Source organism: Hypanus sabinus, chromosome 1 (assembly GCF_030144855.1).
Source record: "Hypanus sabinus isolate sHypSab1 chromosome 1, sHypSab1.hap1, whole genome shotgun sequence".
Classification (NCBI taxonomy): Eukaryota; Metazoa; Chordata; class Chondrichthyes; order Myliobatiformes; family Dasyatidae; genus Hypanus; species Hypanus sabinus.
The window spans coordinates 214,586,165-214,609,469 of NC_082706.1; the positions used below are offsets into that span (position 1 = coordinate 214,586,165).

At 44.7% G+C, this 23,305-nt stretch overlaps 1 protein-coding gene across 3 annotated transcripts in view; it reads right to left on the bottom strand.

The window, feature by feature from the left end:
- The window catches only part of avl9 (AVL9 homolog (S. cerevisiase)), a 274,023-nt gene that overhangs the window by 216,074 nt on the left and 34,644 nt on the right, over nucleotides 1-23,305 (bottom strand). For all 3 annotated transcript variants that reach the window (XM_059985379.1, XM_059985385.1, XM_059985374.1), the window contains exon 4: nucleotides 2,548-2,619. In XM_059985379.1, coding sequence (XP_059841362.1) covers nucleotides 2,548-2,619 — 72 coding nt within the window. The remainder of the gene's footprint in view (nucleotides 1-2,547; nucleotides 2,620-23,305) is intronic.

Sequence of the window (23,305 nt, forward strand, 5' to 3'; positions counted from 1 at the left end):
GTACCTGAATCTTCCCCTTCCCTCTTCGGTCTGTGACCCACGTCTGTCTCCCATGGCCCCAGTGTGACCATCTGCCTATAACTCCTCTCTATCATCCTCCTTGCTCTCCCTGACTAGGCGAAGGTCATCGAGCTGCATCTCCAGTTCTCTAACTCAGATCCTCAGGAGCTGCAGCTCAACACACCTGGTGGAAATATGGCCGTCCGGGAGGCTGGGATATTCCAGGACCCCCCAATTCTGACACTGAGCACAGAAAACTAGCCTCACACACATACTGCCTACTTTGCCTCGTCCCGTTACCGCTTGAACCCGTTGAGCCAAAGCCCTACCATTATGCTGCCCCTTACTCCGTTGCCCACGACGCTGCCCACTGGATACGGCGATCTTCTTTTTAAACCTTTCGCGCTCTATTGGCTGGTATCATGCACATGCACAGTCCCACCTCTCTTTAACCCGAGAAGCAAAAAACTCCCTTTGCTCTGAAAAACCAGCAGTTCACTAGCAGCCTTTTCTAAAGTAAGGATATGTTCGGTACAGCATCGTGGGCCAAAGGGCCTGTATTGTACTTTAGGTTTTTTATGTTTCTAACCCTCATTAAAGAGTGATCACGGTATGATTGAGGTCATTTTGAAATTTGAGAAGGCGAAACTAAATTCCAATGTGTCGGTATTTCAGTGAAATAAAGAAAATTACAATGGCATGAGAGGAAAACTGGCCAAGGTTGACTGGAAAGGGACACCAGCAGGAAGGACAGCAGAACAGCAATTGCTGGAGTTTCTGTGAAAAATGAGGGAAGTTCAAGATATATATTCCAAATAAGGAATTTTCGAATGGCTGATAAATGAAGTCAGAGCCAAAGTAAAAGCAAAAGAGAGGGCATAAAGGGAAGGTAAAGTTAGTGGGAAGATAACGGATTGGGAAGCTTTTAAAAATTTTCAGAGGAAGCTAAGAAGGTCATTAGGAAGGAAAAGAAGAATTATGAAAGGAAGCTGATTACTAATATCAAAGAAGATACTAAAAGCTTTTTTAACTATTTCAAGGATAAAAGAGAGTTGAGGGTAGATATAGGACCAATAGAAAATTACGCTGGAGATATTGTAATGAAAGATGCAGAGAATGGAGAGGAACTGAATGTGTATCTTGCACCAGTCTTCACAGTTGAAGACGTCTGCAGTATACCAGACATTCAAGAGTGTCAGGGAAGTGAAGTTTGTGCAGTGAAAATTATGGCTGAGAAGGTGCTCAGGAAGCTTAATGGTCTGAGGGTGGATAAATCTCCTGGACCTGATGAGATGCACCCTCAGGTTCTGAAGGAAGTATATGGAGAAATTAAGGAGGCATTAACAATGATCCTTCAAGAATCAATAGATTCTGACATTTTACCAAATGACTGGAAAATTGCAAATGTTACTCTATTTAAGAAGGGTGGAAGGCAGCAGAAAGGAAACTATAGACCTGTTAGCCTGACATCAGTGGTTGGGAAGTTGTTGGAATCGATTGTTAGGGATGAGATTACAGAATACCTGGAGGCGCATGACAAGATAGGCCAACGCCAGCATGATTTCCTGGAAAAAAAAGTCCTGGCTGACTAACCTACTGCAATTTTTTGAGGAAATTACAAGCAGGATCGACAAAGGAGATGCAGTAGGCCAACACAATTCAGCTTTCCAAAGTAAATCACTTCACACATTTTCACATTGAACTTCATTGGCCACTTCTCAGCATAGCTCTGCATCGTTTCTATACCATTGCATGACAACCTTCTACACTATCGACAACACCACCAAAATTCATGTTATCTGCAGACTTATTAACCAGTCTTCCAGCTTCTCATAGAAGTGTTCGATAAAAATCACAAAGAACGGGGTCCCCAAACAGATCCCTGCAGAACACCACTTGTCACTGAATTCCAGGCAGAATGCTCTTTCTCTACAATCCACGGGCAACCCTAATTCTGAATCTATTTCTAAAGGTCTACTGTTTTTTGTTTGCTTCTGAGGAACTGTAACAAATCCTTTTCATTAGATAAGAATTGCTTTGCAGTAGTCCATAAGCAAGCTACCATTTCACTTAATGGATTGTAACAGAAAAGTTATAGAAATATAGTTTTGGATGTGTGTGAGCCTTCGTCTTGAAGTAGTGTGGGGATGACAAGTAGTGTGTGGCTATGAAATGTCCGTACTTGCATTTGTGAATTGTTGTATTGCAAATACATTAGCTGCCATGGTATGTTCTGGGGGTGGGGGGGGGGGGGTGAGGGGAGGTTTGTTTAGGGGTAAGATATAAAAGCAAAATGGAGGAAATGTAAACCATTATGTATTCTGTATTGTGTCATTCCTTCAATAGAAATATATTTTTAAAAAATAAATGGAAATATAAAATTAAGTCTGCTGAATATCTTAAAAGCTTCATTATTACTTTCAAGCCAGACATCGAACAAAATGTTCAAAGAAATGGCATTTTCTCCCCATTGCTTCCCAAAATTTTGTATTTATTTTATTAAATAAAATGCATTTGAAGTGTATTTGAAAATAAGTAGTGAATTACCAGCCTACTGAGCACACAGACACTCTTTTGGACAGTTTCTCTTGTGACATCTGCTTGACGAACCTTCAGGATCTGGAATTAAACAAAATAAGACCATAAGACAAAGGAGCAGAAGTCAGCCATTCAGCCCATCGAGTCTGCTCCGCCATTTTATCATGAGCTGATCCATTCTCCCATTTAGTCCCACTCCCCCGCATTCTCACCATAACCTTTGATGCCCTGGCTATTCAGATATTTATCAATCTCTGCCTTAAATACACCCAATGACTTGACCTCCACTGCTGCCCGTGGCAAAAAATTCCACACCTGACCCGTGGATATCGACACTTTAAATATTTCTGCCAGGGCTCCTGCAATTTCAACACTAGTCTCCTTCAAGGTCCGAGGGAATACCCTGTCAGGTCCTGGGGATTTATCTACACTGATTTGCCTCGACAGCAAGCACCTCCTCCTTTTCGATCTGTATAAGTTCCGTGACCTCCCTACTTGTTTGCTTTGTTTCCATAGACTCCATTCCAGTTTCCTTAGTAAATACTGATGCAAAAAACCCATTTAATATCTCTTCCATTTCTTTTGGTTCCGGACCTGTGGAAACCGTGTGGAAAGCGGCCAGTGAGTGAGTGGGCCAGTGAAGGAGTGGAGATTTGAGGCTTTGACGAGAAGAGGCGGAGGACGAGTTTGTTCCCAGTTAGTCTTTGCAATGTCTCCTGAGATGGTGATGTGCCTCTCCTGAGAGATGTGGCAGTCTTGGGGGAACTCCCCTCTCCCGCAGAGTCACATCTGCCAGAAGTGCTTGCGGCTGGGCGAACTGGAAAACCATGTGAGGAATCTGGAGCAGCAGCTAGATGACCTTTGACTCATAAGGGAGAATGAGACAGTCATAGGGAGGTAGTCACACCTAGGCTGCAGGAGGCAGGTCATTGGGTGGCAGTCCGAGGGGGGAAAGCGAAGGAGAGTAGACAGGTAGTGCAGAGCACCCCTGTAGCCATTCCCCTGAATAATAAGTTTACCATCCTGGATGCTGTTGGCGAGGATGACCGACCAGGTGTGAGCCATGATGGCAGGGCCTCTGGCACTGAGTCTGACCCTGTGGGACAGAAGGATGGGATGGAGAAAAGGAGAGCTGTCATCATTGGAGACTCTATAGTCAGGGGAGCAGACAGGAGATTTTGTGGACGTGAGAAGGACACCTGCATGGTTTGTTGCCTCTCAGGTGCCAGGGTCCGGGATGTCTCTGACCGGGTGCATGACATACTGTTACGAGGAGAAAAGCAACCAGAAGTCGTGATACATGTTGGTACCAACGACATAGGCAGGAAGAGGGATGAGGTCCTGAAGTGTGAGTTTCAGGAACTAGGCAGAAGGCTGAAGAACAGGACCTCAAGGGTGGCGTTCTCAGGATTGCTGCCAGTGCTACGCGACAGTGATGGTAAGAATTGGAGGACACGGCAGTTGAATGCGTGGTTGAGGAGTTGGTGCAGGGCGCAGGGTTTTAGATTTTTGGATCATTGGGATCTCTTCCGGGGAAGGTGGGATCTGTACAGATTGGATAGGTTGCACCTGAACTCGAGGGGGAGCAATATCCTTGTAGATAGGTTTGCTAGCACAGTTTGGGAGGGTTTAAACTAATTTGCAAGGGGGATGGGACCCAGAGCGATAGAGCAGTGAAAGAAGTGCATGGAGTAAAGCCAGATGTAATATATAGAGAGGCTTTGATGAAAAAGAAGCAGGATAAAGGGTGTAAAGGTAGTAAGGTAAAAGGGCTAAAGTTGTGTACTTCAATGCAAGAAGCATCAGGAACAAAGGTGATAAACTGTCAGCTTGGATACATACATGGAATTATGATGCAGTGGCCATAATGGAGACTGGCTGGCACCAGAGCAGGAATGGATTCTCAATATTCCTGGATTTCAGTGCTTTAAAAGGTATAGAGAGGAGGAGGGGTGGCATTACTAGTCAGGGATACTAATAGAAAGGATGGATAATGTAGCAGGATCCTCTTTTGAGTCAGTATGGGTAGAAGTCAGGAACAGGAAGGGAGCAGTTACTCTACTGGGGGTATTCTATAGGCCTCCTGGTAGCAGCAGAGATACCGAGTAGCAGATTGGGAGGCAGATTTTAGAAAGGTACAAAAATAACAGGGTTGTTATCATGGGTGACTTTAACTTCCCTAATATTGATTGGCACTTGTTCAGTTCCAAGGGTTTAGATGGGGCAGAGTTTGTTAAGTGTGTCCAGGATAGATTCCTGTCACAGTATGTTGACAGGCCTACTCGGGGGAACGCCATACTAGATCTAGTATTAGGTAATGAACCAGGTCAGGTCACAGATCTGTCAGTGGGTGATGGGGGACAGTGATCACCGCTCCCTAGGCACTAGCATTATCATGGAAAAGAATAGAATCAGAGAGGACAGGAAAATTTTTAATTGGGGAAGGGCAAATTATGAGGCTATAATGCTAGAACTTGCGGGTGTAAATTGGGATGAAGTTTTCGCAGGGAAATGTACTATGGACATGTGGTTGATGTTTAACAATCCTTTGCAGGATGTTAGGGATAAATTTGTCCCTGTCAGGAAGATAAAGAATGGTAGGGTGAAGGAACCATGGGTGACAAGTGAAGTGGAAAATCTAGTCAGGTGGAAGCAGGCAGCATACATGAGCTTTCGGAAGCAAGAGAGAGATGCGTCTATTGAGGAATATAAGGTAGCAAGAAAGGAGCTTAAGAAGGGGCTGAGAAGAGCAAGAAGAGGGCATGAGAAGGCCTTGGCAAGTAGGGTAAAGGAAAACCCCAAGGCATTCTTCAATTATGTGAAGAACAAAAGGATGTCAGCAGTAAAGGAAGCACAGATTAGAGATAAAAGTGGGAAGATGTGCCTGGAGGCTGAGGAAGTGAGCAAGGTCCTCAATGAATACTTCTCTTCGGTATTCACCAATGAGAGGGAAACTTGATGACAGTGAGGACAATATGAATGAGGTTGATGTTCTGGAGCATGTTGATATTAAGGGACAGGAGGTGTTGAGGTTGTTAAAATACATTAGGGCGGATAAGTCCCCGGGGCCTGACGGAATATTCCCCAGGCTGCTCCACGAGGCGAGGGAAGAGATTGCTGAGCCTCTGGCTAGGATCTTTATGTCCTCGTTGTCCAGAGGAATGGTACTGGAGGATTGGAGGGAGGCAAATGTTGTCCCCAAGTTCAAAAAAGGTAGTAGGGATAGTCCAGGTAATTACAGACCAGTGAGCCTTAAGTCTGTGGTGGGAAAGCTGTTGGAAAAGATTCTTAGAGATAGGATCTATGGGCATTTAGAGAATCATGGTCTGATCAGGGACAGTCAGCATGGCTTTGTGAAGGGCAGATCGTGCCTAACAAGCCTGACAGAGTTCTTTGAGGAGGTGACCAGGCATATAGATGAGGGTAGTGCAGTGGATGTGATCTACATGGATTTTAGTAAGGCATTTGACAAGGTTCCACATTGTAGGCTTATTCAGAAAGTCAGGAGGCATGGGATCCAGGGAAGTTTGGCCAGGAGGATTCAGAATTGGCTTGCCTGCAGAAGGCAGAGGGTTGTGGTGGAGGGAGTACATTCAGATTGGAGGGTTGTGACAAGTGGTGTGCCACAAGGATCTGTTCTGGGACCTCTACTTTTCATGATTTTTATTAACGACCTGGATGTGGGAGTAGAAGGGTGGGTTGGCAAGTTTACAGATGACACAAGGGTTGGTGGTGTTGTAGATAGTGTAGAGGATTGTCAAAGACTGCAGAGAGACATTGATAGGATGCAGGAGTGGGCTGAGCCGTGGCAGATGGAGTTCAACCCGGAGAAGTGTAAGTTGGTACACTTTGGAAGAACAAACTCCAAGGCAGAGTACAAAGTAAATGGCAGGATTCTTGGTAGTGTGGAGGAGCAGAGGGATCTGCTGGTACAGTTGCCTCACAGGTAGATAGGGTAATTAAGAAAGCTTATGAGATGTTAGCTTTCATAAGTCGAGGGATAGGGTTTAAGAGATGCAATGTAATGATGCAGCTCTATAAAACTCTAGTTAGGCCACACTTGGAGTACTATGTCCAGTTCTGGTCGCCTCACTATATGGGAAGCATTATATGGGAAGTGGAAGCATTGGAAAGGGTACAGAGGAGATTTACCTGGATGCTGCCTGGTTTAGAGAGTATGGATTATGATCAGAAAGTAAGGGAGCTAGGGCTTTACTCTTTGGAGAGGAGGAGGATGAGAGAAGACATGATAGAGGTGTACAAGATATTAAGAGGAATACACAGAGTGGACAGCCAGCGCCTCTTCCCCAGGGCACCATTGCTCAGTACAAGAGGACATGGCTTTAAGTTGAGGGGAGGGAAGTTCAAGGGGGATATTAGAGGAAGGTTTTTCACTCAGAGAGTCGCTGGTGCGTGGAATGCACCGCCTGAGTCAGTGGTGGAGGTAGACACACTAGTGAGGTTTTAGAGACTACTGGACAGGTATATGGAGGAATTTAAGGTGGGGGGTTATATGTGAGGCAGGGTTTGAGGGTCAGCACAACATTGTAGAACGAAGGGCCTGTAATGTGCTGTACTGTTCCATGTTCTATACATAGCCGACCACTGTGATTTTCAAGAGAACCAATTTTGCTCTTAACATACCTGTAGAAGCTCTTAGGATTATCCTCAACCTGACTGCTAAAGCAACCTCAAGTCTTTTAGCCCTCCTGATTTCTTTCTTAAGTATTTTCTTACTCTTTTTATACTCAAATATCTTATTTTCCTCCCAGTTGCCTATACATGTTATACATCTGTCTCTTCTTTATCAGAGTTCCAACATCCCTCGAGAACCAAGGTTCCTTATTCTTATTCATTTTGCCTTTAACCCTGACAGGAATATACAAACTGTGCCCTCTCAAAATTTCTCCTTTGAAGGCCTCCCACTTACCAATCACATTCTTGCCAAAGAACAACCTGTCCCAATCTACGCTTTTTAGATCCTTTCTCATTTCTTCAAATTTGGCCTTTTTTCAGTTTAGAACTTCAACCCGAGGACCAGATCTATCTTTATCCATGATCAAGTTGAAAATAATGACGTTATGATCACTGGAACCAAAGCGTTCCCCTACACACACTTCCGTTACCTGCACTAACTCATTTCCTAATAGAAGATCTAATATTGCATCCTCCCTAGTTGGTACATCTATATACTGATTTAGAAAACTTTACTGAACACATTTTACAAACTCTAACCCATCTAGACCTTTAACAGTATGGGAGTCCCAATCAATGTGTGGAAAATTAAAATCCCCTACAATCACAACTTTCTGTCTCCTGCAGTTGTCTGTTATCTCTCTGCAGATTTGCTCCTCCAATTCTTGCTGACTATTGGGTGGTCTCTAATACAATCCTATTAATCTGGTCATACCTTTCCCGCTTCTCAGCTCCACCCACATGGCCTCAGTAGACAAGCCCTCTAAGCTGTCCTGCCGAAGCACTGCTGTAATATTTTCCCTGACTAGCAAAGCCACCCCCCCGCCCTTCATCTCTCTGCCTCTATCACGTCTGAAACATCTGAACCCTGGAACATTGAGCTGCCAGTCCTACCCCTCCTGTAGCCAAGTTTTATCAGTAATGGCTACGATGTCATAATTCCATGTGTCGATCCAGGCCCTCAGCTCATCTGCCTTTCCCATAATACTCCTCACATTGAAATATACACACCTCAGAAGATTATTACCACCACACAAAACCTTACTATTTGTGACTTTGCATGAACTACTAACATCATTTATTTTTACCCCCATTCCACTATCTACTCTGGCACTCTGGTTCCCATTCTCCTGCAAATCTAGTTTAAGAGGTGCCTTCACCTAATCACCTCTGGTTCATTACACAATTCCCAATCCAGTACAGCTGATCCCCTAGTGGGCTCAACAACAAGCTCTTCTAAAAAGTCGTCTTGCACACATTCTACAAAATCTCTCTCTTGAGATCCAGTGCTGACCCAATTTTCCCAATCCACCCGCATGTTAACATCCCCCACAATTATCATAACACTGCCCTTCTGGCAAGCCTTTCCTATTTCTTGTTGTAATTTGTAGTACAATATTCATTTTATGTCATATACAGAATTATAAAAATACATTCCTCTCATCACTTTCATTTCTACTGCAAAGCACTGGCTTCTGCAACTTCCGGTTTTCAGTCTTTCGCAAATGGGAAATACTCATCTTCATTTTTTTCTCTTCCAAGGAGAACACTACCAACTTGATGGCTTTGTTGCCAAGTTTACAATTGATACGATGACTGGTGGAAAGGAAGGTAGTGTTGAGAAAATAGGTAGGCTGCGGAAGGACTTAAGACAGTTTAGGAGAATAGGCAAGAAAGTGGCAAATGAAATACAATATTGGAAATACATGGCCATGCACTTCAGTAGTAGAAATAAATATGCAGACTATATTTAAATCCAAAATCAAAGATACAAAGGGCCATGGGAGTCCTTGTGCAGAACACCCTAAAGGGTAACTTGCAGGTAGAGTCAATGGTGAGGAAGGCAAGTGCAATGTTAGCATTCATTTCAAGAGGGCTCGAATACAAGAGCAGGAATGTGAAGCCGGGCCTTTATAAGGCACTAGTGAGGCCTCACCTTGAGTATAGTGAACAGTTTTGGGCTCCTCAACTAAGAAAAGATGTGTTAGCATTAGAGAGGGTCCAGAGGCGGTTCACAAGGATGATTCTGGGAATGAAATGGTTACCATATGAGGAATGTTTGAGGGCTCTGGTTCTAAAATTTAGGATGGGCGGGGTGGAGGATCTCATTGATACCTTTCAAATGTTGAAAGATCCAGACCGAGTAGATTTGGAAAGGATGTTTCCCATGGAGGGAATCTAGGACAAAAGGGCACAGCCTCAGGATAGAGACACATCCATTTAAAACAGAGATAGGAAAAATTTCTTTAGCCAGAGAGTGGTGAATTTGTGGAACTTATTACCACAGGCAGCTGTGGAGGCCAGGTCATTCGGTGTATTTGAGGCAAAGCTTGTTAGGTTCTTGATTAGACACAGCATTAAAGGTTACAGGGAGAAGGCCAGGGAATGGGGTTGAGGAGGGGAATAAAGGATCAGCCATGATTGAATGGTGGAGCGGAATTGATGGGCTAAATGTCCTAATTTTGCTCCTAGGTTTTATAGTCTTAATTCACCAATCTATCAACATAATTAAAGTCACATTGCTGAAATCCTTCTGGTAAATTTCCTCTACATGTTTTCTAAAATTTACATCTTCTTCAGCAGTTTGATCAGGGCATGACTGTGCAAGCATGTGGGCATCAGCCAGTGAGAACAGCGAGAAGAGTTTAAAAGGAGACAGCTTTATAGAGCAGGCAACCAAGTAGAGTGAGACAGAGTAGGAAGGCTTTGGCTCAACGGGACTCTGGCGATAACGGGTCGAGGTGAGGTAGGCAGCCTGTGTAGAATAGAGACAGGAAGAATGTCTGTGAGGCAGGTGTTCTATGCTTGGTGTCAGATGTGGGAAGGCCTGGAGACTCCCAGCCTCCCAGATGGCCAAATCTGCACCAGGTGTATCAAGCTACAGCTCCTTAGGAACCATGTTAGGGAACCTGAGATGGAGCTCGATGACCTTCATCTGGTCAGGGAAAGTGAGGAGGTAAAAGAGAGGAGCTATAGGCAGGTAGTCACAACGGGGTCTGGGGAGACAGAAGTGGGTAACAGTGAGGAAAGGGCAGGAATCAGAGGCTAGAGAGCACCCTGTGGCTGTACCCCTTCACAATAACTACTCCTGCTTGAGTACTGGGGGGGGGGGGGGGGTGGATGGCCTACCTGGAGGAAGCAGCAGTGGTCGTGTCTCTAGCAGGGTCTGGCCCTGTGGCTCAGAAGGGTAGCAAAAGGAAGAGGAAGGCAGCAGTGAAAGGAGCCTCTATAGTTAGGGGGTCAGACAGGCGATACTGTGGACGCAGGAAAGAAGCATGGATGGTACTTTGCCTCCCAGGTGTTAAGGTCCAGGATGTTTCTGATTGCATCCACAATATCCTGAAGTGGGAAGGAGAACAGGCAGAGGTCATGGTACATATTGGTACCAATGACATAAACAGGAAAAGGAAGGAGGTCCTTCGAGTGCCAGGCTTTAGATGTTTCATAGAAAATAGGTGCAGGAGTAGGCCATTCGGCCCTTTGAGTCTGCACCACCATTCAGTATGTTCACAGCTGATCATCCAACTCAGAACCCTGTACCTGCTTTCTCTCCATACCCCCGATCCCTTTAGCAACAAGGGCCGTATCTAACTCCCTCTTAAATATAGCCAATGAACTGGCCTCAACTGTTTCCTGTGGCAGAGAATTCCACAGATTCATCACTCTTTGTGTGAAGAAGTTTTTCCTCATCTCGGTCCTAAAAGGCTTCCCCTTTATCCTTAACCTGTGATCCCTTGTTCTGGACTCCCCCAACATCGGAAACAATCTTCCTGCATCTAGCCTGTCCAATCCCTTCAGAATTTTATACGTTTCAATAAGATCCCCCCCCCCCAATCTTCTAAATTCCAGCAAGTATAAGCCTAGTCAATCCAGTCTTTCCTCATATGAAAGTCCTGCCATCCCAGGAATCAATCTGGTGAACCTTCTTTGTACTCCCTCTATGGCAAGAATGTCTTTCGTCAGGTTAGGGGACCAAAACTGCACACAATACTCCAGCTGATGTCTCACCAGGGCCCTGTACAACTGCAGTAGAACCTCCCTGCTCCTGTACTCGAATCCTCTTGCTATGAATGCCAACATACCATTTGCCTTTTTCACCGCCTGCTGTACCTGCATGCCCACCTTCAATGACTGGTGTACAATGACACCCAGGTCTCGTTGCATCTCCCCTTTTCCTAATCGGCCACCATTCAGATAATAATCTGTTTTCCTGTTCTTGCAATCAAAGAGGATAACCTCACATTTATCCACATTAAATTGCATCTGCCATGAGCTTTCCCACTCACCTAACCTATCCAAGTCACCCTGCATCCTCTTAGCATCCTCCTCACAGCTAACACCACCGCCCAGCTTCGTGTCATCTGCAAACTTGGAGATGCTGCATTTAATTCCCTCGTCTACATCATTAATATATATTGTAAACAACTGGGGTCCCAGCACTGAGCCTTGCAGTACCCCACTAGTCACCGCCTGCCAATCTGAAAAGGTCCCATTTATTCCAACTCTTTGCTTCCTGTCTGCCAACCAATTCTCTATCCACATCAATACCATACCCCCAATACCGTGTGCTTTAAGTTTGCACACTAATCTCCTGTGTGGGACCTCGTCAAAAGCCTTTTGAAAATCCAAATACACCACAGCCACTGGTTCCCCCCTATCACTCTACTAGTTACATCCTCAAAAAATTCTATAAGATTCGTCAGACATGATTTTCCTTTCACAAATCCATGCTGACTTTGTCCGATGATTTCACCTCTTTCCAAATGTGCTGTTATCACATCTTTGATAACCAACTCTAACATTTTCCCCACCACCAATGTCAGGCTAATTCCCCAGTTTCTCTCTCCCTCCTTTTTTAAAAAGTGGGGTTACATTGGCCACCCTCCAATCCTCAAGAACTGATCCAGAATCTAAGGAGTTTTGAAAAATTATCACTAATGCATCCACTATTTCTTGGGCTACTTCCTTAAGCACTCTGGGATACAGACCATCTGGCCCTGGGGCCTTTAATCCCTTCAATTTACCTAACACCACTTCCCTACTAACATGTATTTCCCTCAGTTCTTCCATCTCACTAGACCCTCGGTCCCCTACTATTTCCAGAAGATTATTTACGTCTTCCTTAGTGAAGACAGAACGAAAGTAGTTATTCAATTAGTCTGCCATGTCCTTGTTCCCCATGATCAATTCACCTGTTTCTGACTGTAAGGGACCTACATTTGTCTTATCCAATCTTTTTCTTTTCACATATCTATAAAAGCTTTTACAGTCAGTTTTTATAGTCCCTGCCAGCTTTCTCTCATAATCTTTTTTCCCTTTCCTAATTAAGCCCTTTGTCCTCCTCTGCTGTACTCTGAATTTCTCCCAGTCCTCAGGTGTGCTGCTTTTTCTGGCTAATTTGTATGTTTCTTCCTTGGAATTGATACTATCCCTAATTTCCCTTGTCAGCCACGGGTGTACAACCTTCCCTGGTTTATTCTTTTGCCAAACTGAGATGAACACATGTTGTACTTCATCCATGTGATCTTTAAATGCTTGCCATTGCATATCCACCATCAACCCTTTAAGTATCATTTGCCACTCTATCTTAGCTAATTCACATCTCATACCTTCAAAGTTACCCGCCTTTAAGTTCAGAACCTTTGTTTCTGAATTAACTATGTCACTCTCCATCTTAATGAAGAATTCCACCATATTATGGTCACTCTTACCCAAGGGGCCTTGCACGACGAGATTGCTAAGTAACCCTTCCTCATTGCTCAATACCCAATCTAGAAAGGCCTGCTCTCTAGTTGGCTCCTCGACATGTTGGTTCAGAAAACCATCCCGTATACATTCCAAGAAATCCTCTTCCTCAGCACCTTTAGTTAGGTTATCATATTTGGTTCACCCAATCTATATGTAGATTGAAGTCACCAATTATATCTACTGTTACTTTATTGCATGCATTTCTAATTTCCTGTTTAGTGCCATCCTCAACCTCACTACTACTGTTAGGTGGCCTGTACACAACTCCCACCAGCGTTTTCTACCCCTTAGTGTTATGCAGCTCTACCCATATCGATTCCACATTCTCCAGGCTAATGTCCTTCCTTTCTATTGCATTAATCTCGTCTCTAACCAGCAAAGCTACCCTACCTCCTTTTCTTTCCTGTCTATCCCTCCTGAATATTGAATAACCCTGGATGTTGAGCTCCCATCCTTGGTCACCCTGGAGCCATGTCTCTGTGATCCCAACTATATCATATTCATTAATAACTATCTGCACATTCAATTCATCCACCTTGTTACGAATGCTCCTCGCATTGACACACAAAGCCTTCAGGCTTGTTTTTACAACACTCTTAGCCTTTATACAATTATGTTGAAAAGTGGTCCTTTTCGATTTTTGCCCTAGATTTGCCTGCCTGCCACTTTTACTTTTCACCTTACTACTTTTTGCTTCTACCCTCATTTTACACCCCTCTGTCTCTCTGCACTTGTTCCCATCCCCCTGCCACATTACTTTAAATCCTCCTGAACAGCAGTAGCAAACGCTCTCCCTAAGACATTGGTTCAAGTCCAGCCCAGGTTCAGACCATCCTGTTTGTACCGGTCCCACCTCCCCCAGAACTGGTTCCAATGCCCCAAAAATTTATCTCTTAACTCCCTAATTTCACCTTGTAGGACCTCATCCTGTTTTTTACCTATATCGTTGGTACCTATGTGCACCACAACCACTGGCTTTTCACCCTCCCACTCCAGAATGTCCTGCAGCTACTCAGAAACATCCTTGACCCTTGCACCAGGGAGGAAACATACCATCCTGGAGTCTCGTTTGTGGCCGCAGAAATGCTGATCTATTCCCCTTACAATCGAATCCCCTATCACTATAGCTCTCCCACTCCTTTTCCTTCCCTCCTGTGCCGCAGAGCCACCCATGGTGCCATGAACTCAGCTGCTGTTGCCTTCCCCTGATGAGACATCTCCCCCAACAGTATCCAAAATAGTATATCTGTTTAGGAGAGAGATGCCCTCAGGGGATTCCTGCACTACCTGCCTACTGCTACGCTGTCTAGTGGCCACCCATTCCCTTTCTGCCTGTGTAGCCCTTACCTGTGGTGTGGCCAACTCACTGAACGTGCTATTCACGACTTTCTCAGCATCGCGGATGCTCCAGTATGAATCCAATCGCATCTCCATCCGCTCAATGCGGTCTGCCAGAAACTGCAGCTGGACACACTTCCTGCACACATAGTCATCAGGGATACTGGAAGTATCCCTGATTTCCCACATACTGCAGGAAGAACAAACCACAGGGCTGATCTCAGCTGACATGGCCTACTCGATACGTTGCCTCAACTTTTGAAATGTTCTCCTTTTAAAGGAACTTACCCAGCCTTACCTCACTTGGAGTGAAGGTCGTCCTCAGCCTCAGCTCATCGAAGACTCTCAAGAGAAAGCCTTCCTACTCTGTCTCCCTCTACTCCATCGCCCGCTACACAGTTGCCCGCTCCGTCTAACTGCTCCCTTTAAATTCTCCCGCTGCCTCACAGTCGGACTTACACACGCTTGCGCAGTCGTGCCCCCGTTAAACTGCCGAAGAAAATGACCGACTTCCACAAACTGCTCCCTTTAAATTCCCCTGCTGCCTCATGGTCCGACTTACATGCGCTTGCACAGTCATGCCCCTGTTAAACTGCCGAAGAAAAGGACAGAGAGGATTGAAAGGACAGAAAGGACTGAAAAAGGACAGAAAGGACAGGGAGGATAGCAAAATAGGTGGGGGTGTGGCACTGTTGATCAGAGATAGTGTCATGGCTGCAGAAAAGGAGGAAGTCATGGAGGGATTGTCTACGGAGTCTCTGTGGGTGGAAGTTAGAAACAGGAAAGGGTCAATAACTCTACTAGCTGTTTTTTATAGACCACCCAATAGTAACAGATCGCAGAACAAGGAGCAAATAGGGAGACAGATTCTGGGAAAATGTAATAATAACAGGGTTGTTGTGGTGGGATATTTTAATTTCAAAAATATCGCTTGGCATGTCCCTAGAGAGAGGAGTTTAGATGGGGTGGAGTCTGTTAGGTGTATTCAAGAAGGCTCCTTGACACAATATGTAGATAAGCCTACAAGAGGAGAGGCTGTACTTGATCCGGTACTGGGTAATGAACTTAGTCAGGTGTCAGATCTCTTATAGGAGAGCATTTTGGAGATAGTGATCACAATTCTATCTCCTTTACCATAGCATTGGAGGGGGATAGGAACAGACAAGTTAGAAAAGCGTTTAATTGGAGTAAAGGGAAATATGATAACCAAATATGAGGTTATCAGGCAGGAACTTGGAAGCATAAATTGAGAACACACGTTCTCAGGGAAATATATGGAAGAAGTGTGGCAAATGTTCAGGGAATATTTGCGTGGGGTTCTGCATAGGTAAGTTCCAATGAGACAGGGAAATTATGGTAGGATACAGGAACCCTGGTGTACAAAGGCTGTTGTAAATCTAGTCAATAAGGAGAGCTTATGACAGGTTTAAAAAACTAGGTAATGATAGAAATTAGGAGAGCCAGAAGGGCCAATTAAAAGGCCTTGGCACACAGGGTTAAGAAAAACCCCAAGGTATTCTGCAAGTACGTGAAGAGCAAGAGGATAAGGCTTAGAGAATAGAACCATTCAAGTGTGTCAGTGGAAAAGTGTTTAAGGAACCAGAGGAGATAGCAGAGGTGGAGGTGTTGTGGATAGTGTGGAGGGCTGTCAGAGGTTACAGCAGGACACAGATAGGATGCAAAACTGGGCTGAGAAGTGGCAGGTGGATTTCAACCCAGATAAGTGTGAGGTGGTTCATTTTGGTAAGTTAAAATGTAGTATTAATGGTAAGACTCTTGGCAGTGTGGCGGATCAGAGGGATCTTGGGGTCCAAGTCCATAATAGGACACTCAAAGCTGATGCACAGGTTGATTCTGTGGCTAAGAAGGCATACGGTGTATTGGCCTTCATCAATCGTGGAATTGAGTTTAGGTGTCGAAAGATAATGTTGCAGCTATGTAGGACCCTGGTCAGACTCGACTTGGAGTACTGCACTCAGTTCTGGTCACCTCACTGCAGGAAGGATGTGGAAACTGTAGAAAGGGTGCAGAGGAGATTTACAAGGATCTCTCAAACGCATCTCTCCCATTTCCCGCACATCTGCCCTCACCTCATCCACCCGCCACCCCACTCGGGATAGGGTTCCCCTTGTCCTTACCTACCACCCCACCAGCCTCCAGGTCCAATGTATAATTCTCCGTAACTTCCGCCACCTCCAACGGGATCCCACTACCAAACACATTTTTCCCTCCCCCCCCCCTCTGCTTTTCACAGGGATCGCTCCCTACACGACTCCCTTGTCCACTCGTCCCCGCCCCATCCCTTCCCAGCGATCTCCCTCCTGGCACTTATCCTTGTAAACGGAACAAGTGCTACACTTGCCCTTACACTTCCTCCCTCACCACCATTCAGGGCCCCAGACAGTCCTTCCAGGTGAGGCGACACTTCACCTGTGAGTCAGCTTGTGTGGTATACTGCGTCGGTGCTCCCGGTGTGGCCTTTTATATATTGGTGAGACCCGACGCAGACTGGGAGACTGTTTCACTGAGCACCTACACTCGGTCCGCCAGAAAAAGCAGGATCTCCCAGTGGCTACACATTTTAATTCCACATCCCATTCCCATTCTGATATGTCTATCTATGGCCTCCTCTACTGTCAAAATGAATCCAAACTCAGGTTGGAGGAACAACACCTTATATACCGGCTCGGTAGCCTCCAACCCCATGGCATGAACATTGACTTCTCTAACTTCTGTTAATGCCCCTCCTCCCCTTCTTACCCCATCCTTGACATATTTAGTTGTTTGCCTGTTCTCCATCTCTCTCTGGTGCTCCCCCCCTCCTTTCTTTCTCCTGAGGCCTCCCAACCCATGATCCTTTCCCTTCTCCAGCTCTGTATCACTTTCGCCAATCACCTTTCCAGCTCTTAGCTTCATCCCACCCCCTCCGGTCTTCTCCTATCATTTCGCATTCCCCCCCCCCCCCACACTACTTTCAAATCTCTTACTATCTTTCCTTTCAGTTAGTCCTGACGAAGGGTCTCGGCCCGAAACATCGACAGTGCTTCTCCCTGTAGATGCTGCCTGGCCTGCTGTGTTCCACCAGCATTTTGTGTGTGTTGTTGTTCGAATTTCCAGCATCTGCAGATTTCCTCTTGTTTACAAGGATGTTGCCTGGTTTGGGGAGCATGCCTAATGAGAATAGGTTGACTGAACTTGGCCTTTTTCCTTTGGTGAGATGGAGAATGAGAGGTGACCTGATAGAGGTGTATAAGATGATGAGAGGCATTGATCATGTGGATAGTCAGAGGCTTTTTCCCAGGGTTGAAATGGCTAGCACGAGAGGGCATAGTTTTAAGGTGCTTGGAAGTAGATATGAAGGAGATGTCAGGGGTAATTTTTATTTATTTATTTATTTATTTATTTTTTTAACGCAGAGAGTGGTGAGTTCGTGGAATGGGCTGCCGGTGACGGTGGTGGATGCGGATATGATAGGGTCTTTTAAGAGACTCCTGGACAGGTACATGGAGCTCAGAAAAATAGAGGGCTATGGGTAACCCTATGTAATTTCTAAGGTAAGGACATATTCGACACAGCATTATGGTTCGAAGGGCCTGCAGTGTGATGTAGTTTCTTCTATGTTTCTATCTATCCTCAAGTCTGGGGCTAAGAACTGTGGAGTAATATTTAGATGATATGGAAGAGAAGGTGAAAGAGGAGTGCGGTCGTGATAAGGGATTTACTCACTAACATAGCAGACAAAAGATTCTGTGGACAAGAATGAGACTCCAGATGATATGTTTCTTCCCAAATGCCAGGGTAAGAAATGTCTCGGATCAAGCATCGCATTGTTAAGGGTGAGGATGAACAGCCAAAATTAGTGGTCTACATCAGTACACCGGACAGGAAGGAAGGGTAATGAGATCGGTGAGTTCAGGGATTTAGAGGATACACGATCTCCCACGCAAAGTCATGCTGACTATCCTGTATCAACACACGACTGGACGCCACATAGGCATACTATTTAGCATGATGCTACTACAATGTGGGATCATAAGACAATAAGATATAGGAGCAAAATTTGTCCATCAAGTCTGCTCCACTGTTTTATCATGGCTGATCCAATTTTCTTCTCAGCCCCAATCTCCTGCCTTCTCCCCATATCCCTTAATGCTGTGAACAATCAAGAATCTATGAACTTCTACCTTTATATACATAAAGACCATAAAACCATAAGATGCCACAACTGCCTGTGGCAAAGAATTCCATAAATTCACCACTCTCTGGCTAAAGAAATTCCTCATCTCTGTTCTGAAAGGGTGCCCCTCTATTATGAAGCTCTATCCTCTGCTCTTAGACTCTTCCATCAGAGGAGACAACCTCTCCACATTTACTTTATCAAGTCCTTTCTGTATTTAATAGTTTTCAATGAGGTCACCTCTCATTCTTCCGAATTCTACTGTAACACCCTGGGAAAGGTTTCACTGCTAATGTAATGGTCTTTCTATAGAAGCAATGCTTAGGTTATGGTTAGAGATAATGATGGGTGCTTTGGAATGTGAGCCATCCAATGAAGGGAGTGTGTTCGTGTTGTGTGCCTGACACCGGGGTGATCTGAGTCTTTGCTCAGCAGGAGATGGAGGGAGAAGATGCTGGAGTGGAGAGGTCGTAGTACTCAACCCAGAGCAGCGCCACAATCTGACGAAGGCCAGGGAGCTCAAAGGAGGATCGGCAAAATGGAAACCATGAGATCCAACTTGTTAGACTGTCTCATTAAAATGGGCCCTTTTATTTACTAACCCTTTATTCAAATTAAGAACTATAAAGTTAAATCTTCGATAGGTACATGGAGCTTAGAAAAATAGAGGGCTATGCGCTAGGGAAATTCTAGGCAGTCTCTGGAGTAGGTTATACGGTCGGCACAAAATTGTGGGCCAAAGGGCCTATAATGTGCTGTAAATTTCTATGTTCTACTTTCTATATTCTAAATCGTTTAATTGCGTATGGTGTACTTTTATTTTGTGGTACTGATTTGTAACAGGGTAACAAATCACACAGCATCTACCTAAACAGGGAGTTTCAGGTAAACTCACACTTCAATCTCACATGGTTGGCAGGGCTAGAGATCATCTTCCTTAGCCAACAGAACCTATGTGTTTCACTAGTGAATACAGGCCCAGAGCCATTAAAAATGCTCTTTATATGATGAGCCATTCAATTCTGGAATCATTTTTGTGAACCTCCTTTGAACCCTCTCTAGTTTCAGCACATTATTTTTAAGATAAGGAGCCCAAACCTGCTCACAATACTCCAAGTGAGGACCTACCAGTGCTTCATGAAGTTTCAACATTACATCTTACCGAAGCTTATATTTTGGCCCTAAACGTCGACTGCACTTTTTTCCCATGGATGCTGCCTAGCCTGCTGAGTTCCTCCAACATTTTGTGTGTGTTGCTCAGATTTCCAGCATCTACAAATTTTGGCTTGTTTGTGATTACATTACATTCTTGCTTTTATATTCCAGTCCTCTTGAACTGAATGCTAACATTGCATTTATATACCTCACCACAGACTCAACCTGCAAATTAACCTTTAGGGAATCCTCAAAAAGGACTCCAAGTCCCTTCGCACTTCATTTTTTTTGTATTTTCTCTCCATTTAGAAAATAGTCAACCCTTTCATTTCTTCTGCCAAAGTGCATTACCATACACTTCCAGACACAGTATACCATCTGTCATTTCTTTGCCCATTCTCCTAATCTATCTGTCCTCCTGTATGCTAGTTCTTCAAAACTACCTATCTTCATATCATCTGCAAACATTGCAACGTTAAAAGAATCAGTCCATTGCAGCCTTGCATTTGACACCTTATCAAATGCTTTGCTGATATCCATATACACTTCATCTACTGCTCCACCTTCATCTGTATGATTAGTCACTTCCTCAAAAAATTCGATCAGGCTCATAAGGCACAACCTGCCTTTGACAAAGCCATGCTGACTATTCCTAATCATGTTATGCCTCTCCAAATGTTCATTAATCTTGCCTCTCAGGATCTTCTCCATCAACTTACCAACCACTGAAGTAAGACTATAATTTCCTGGGCTATCTCTATTCCTTTTAAATAAGGGAACAGCATCTGCAACCATCCAATCCTCCAGAACCTCTCCCGTCCCCATTGATGATGCTAAGATCCTCGCCAGAGGCTCAGCAATCTCTTCCTTTGCCTCCCACAGTAGCCTGTGGTACATTTCGGGTCCCAGTGACTTAACCAACTTGATGCATTCCAAAAGCTCCAGCACATCTTTTTCTTAATATCTACATGCTCAAACTTTTCAGGTCACTGTAAGTCAACCCTACAATTGCCAAGAGCCTTTTCCATAGTGAATACTGAAGTAAAGTATTCACTAAGTATCTCTGCTATCTCCACCGGTTCATACACACTTTTCCGCTGTCACACTTGATTGATCCTTCTCCCTCACATCTTATCCTTTTGCTCTTCACATACTTGTAGAATGCCTTGGGGTTTTCCTTAATCCTGTCCGCCAAGGCCTTCTCATGGCCCATTGACAGGCCCATTCCTATCCTCTGGTTTCAACCAGAAAACTGGTAGGTTTGGTATTTGACTCTGTACCAGTGGTCCGCCAACTTATGTTTCTCCGGTAGCCCTAATTCCTTATGAGGGCCCGGTCTTCCAGCAGGAGTTGGGAGAAGCTCACCTTTTGATCATACCTTCTCTTATTTCCTTGATTCTGCTTGGCATCTGCGACCCCAGCTAATTCATAAGCCCTTTTCAGCTCTCTTCTCATGTCAGATACATACTTCAGATGTCTTCAGCGGTAAGTCACCCTCGTCAGTCCCAAAGCAAAGGCCAATAGGCACCCTCACCTTGTACCCAAATATCAGGTAGTATGGCCAGTACCCGGTAGTTTCATTTCGGGTACAGTAGTAACTGTGAACCAGATGTCCAATATGTTGACTCCACCTGCTCTTCTTGCTGATCTCCAAGGTTCTGAGCATGTCTAGCAAGGTCCGATCAAACCCTTTGGGCTGGGGATCACCCTGCAGATGATAGGGCGTGATCCTTGACTTCTCAACTCCAAGCATGCCCAGTAACTCACCAATGAGTCTGCTCTCAAAATCCCGTCCCTGATTACTATGTATCCATCTGGGAAGGCCATAATAAATGAAATACTTCTCCCATTACACTTTGGCCACCGTGGATGCCATCTGGTCCTTGGTAGGAAAAGCCTGTGAAGATCTGGTGTAGTGGTCTGTGATGACTAAGACATTCACCGCATTACTGGCATCGTGTTCTATTGACAGGAAATCCATACATACCAGGTCCAGGGGCCCCGTACTCTGCAAGTGAGACAAGGGAGCTGCCCACGTAGGCAATGTCTTTCACCGTATGCATCAAATGCACGACTTGCACTGTTCTTCAACCTCCAACTTCATTTGGGGCCAGTAAAGCTGGCGTGTGAGCAACCCATAGGTCATGATGCCCAGAATCATCATGAAGTGACATCAATGCAATCTTCCGATACTTCTCTGGCAAAACCAGCTGGCAACACCGAGGTCGGCCCAGCGGTGACGTGAACCAGCACAGGATCGTTATTTTAGCGCTGCATGTAGCACACCGCTACAACGTGTTTTTTTATCGCTATTAATATACATCACCACTGCCAATGCCTGACACCCGCCAGTGCGCGCTTTCTTTTAATTCTTCAATCCAAGGTAGGCTAATTATGGAGTAACCTTCAACCCAACGTCTTTTTTTCAGAGTTCAAAATGTTTTTGTTGCATGCAGAAATGTAATTTCGTTTTCTCTGCAGGAGTTCATCAATTTCATAAATGCAACACATTATAGTTTGTTTATACATAGCATAAAGGCAAAATAAAAACCGTTGTATGCAGTGTTATTTCATTTTAAATGTCAAACGGGTTTTGTGGCTCCCAGTGTTTTCTTTTCTGTGGGAAATGGGTCCATATGGCTCTTTCAGTGGTAAACTTTGCCGACCCCTGAATTAGACATTCCAAATCCGACCACTCCTTCCCCTCACTCCTCAGAAATGATAGAACCCTGTCTTTGAAACCTCCACCCCCAGCTATCGGTACATCAGCGCTGGTCTGCATTAAAATGAGAGCTGTACCAGGCATTTTATTAAACCTCTGCCCTGCAATTGCAACTTTAACAGTTCTTAACAGTTAAAGATTCAAATTAACAATTCATTCGAAGTACGAGTATCTACCCCACTGATTCAATGCTCAGGGTAATTGCACAGCATCCAACAAAATCAATCACGAACGATATCCATATAATTGTAACTCTCAGTTCAACTAGTGGCTTAATGTCGGGGAAGACAGCCCTCGGCCCGGCCAAACTTAAGAAATCTTGCTTGGGTGGATGCTGTGTGATGTGTCCCTTGTTACAAATCAGTACCATGAAATAACAAACAGTACACAATATGCGATTAAATGATTGAGCTTTATAATTCTTAATTTGACTATATGGTTAGTAAAGAAACAAAAACAGAAAAGGGCCCATTCTCATGAAACAGTCTAATGCACAACATTGGAGCTTACGGTTCAGTCCACTGATTCCCCATTGACCTCCTCCAAGCGTAGCTGACACTCGGACCCTCACTCCAAGTCCATTCCATCCAGCGGTCTACCAACTCTCTCCATTTGTGTCTTCTCTCCTCATCTCTCCCTGGCAAAAGACTGCGAATTCCCTGCTCCCAGACCCACAAGAAAGAACAACATCCCTCTCATTGAATAGCCCACATTCCAAAGCCCCATTATCTCTAGTCATAGCCCAAACATTACTGCTACAGGGAAACCATTACATTACAGCAAAAGACAGGCGAAAGTGGATATCAGACTGCTGGAAAATGATGCTGGAGAAGTAATAATGGGGAGCATGGAAATGGCAGAAGAACTAAATAAGCATTTTGCATGTCTTCTCTTTGGAAAACACTAGCAGTATGGTGAGAGTTCCAGGTGTC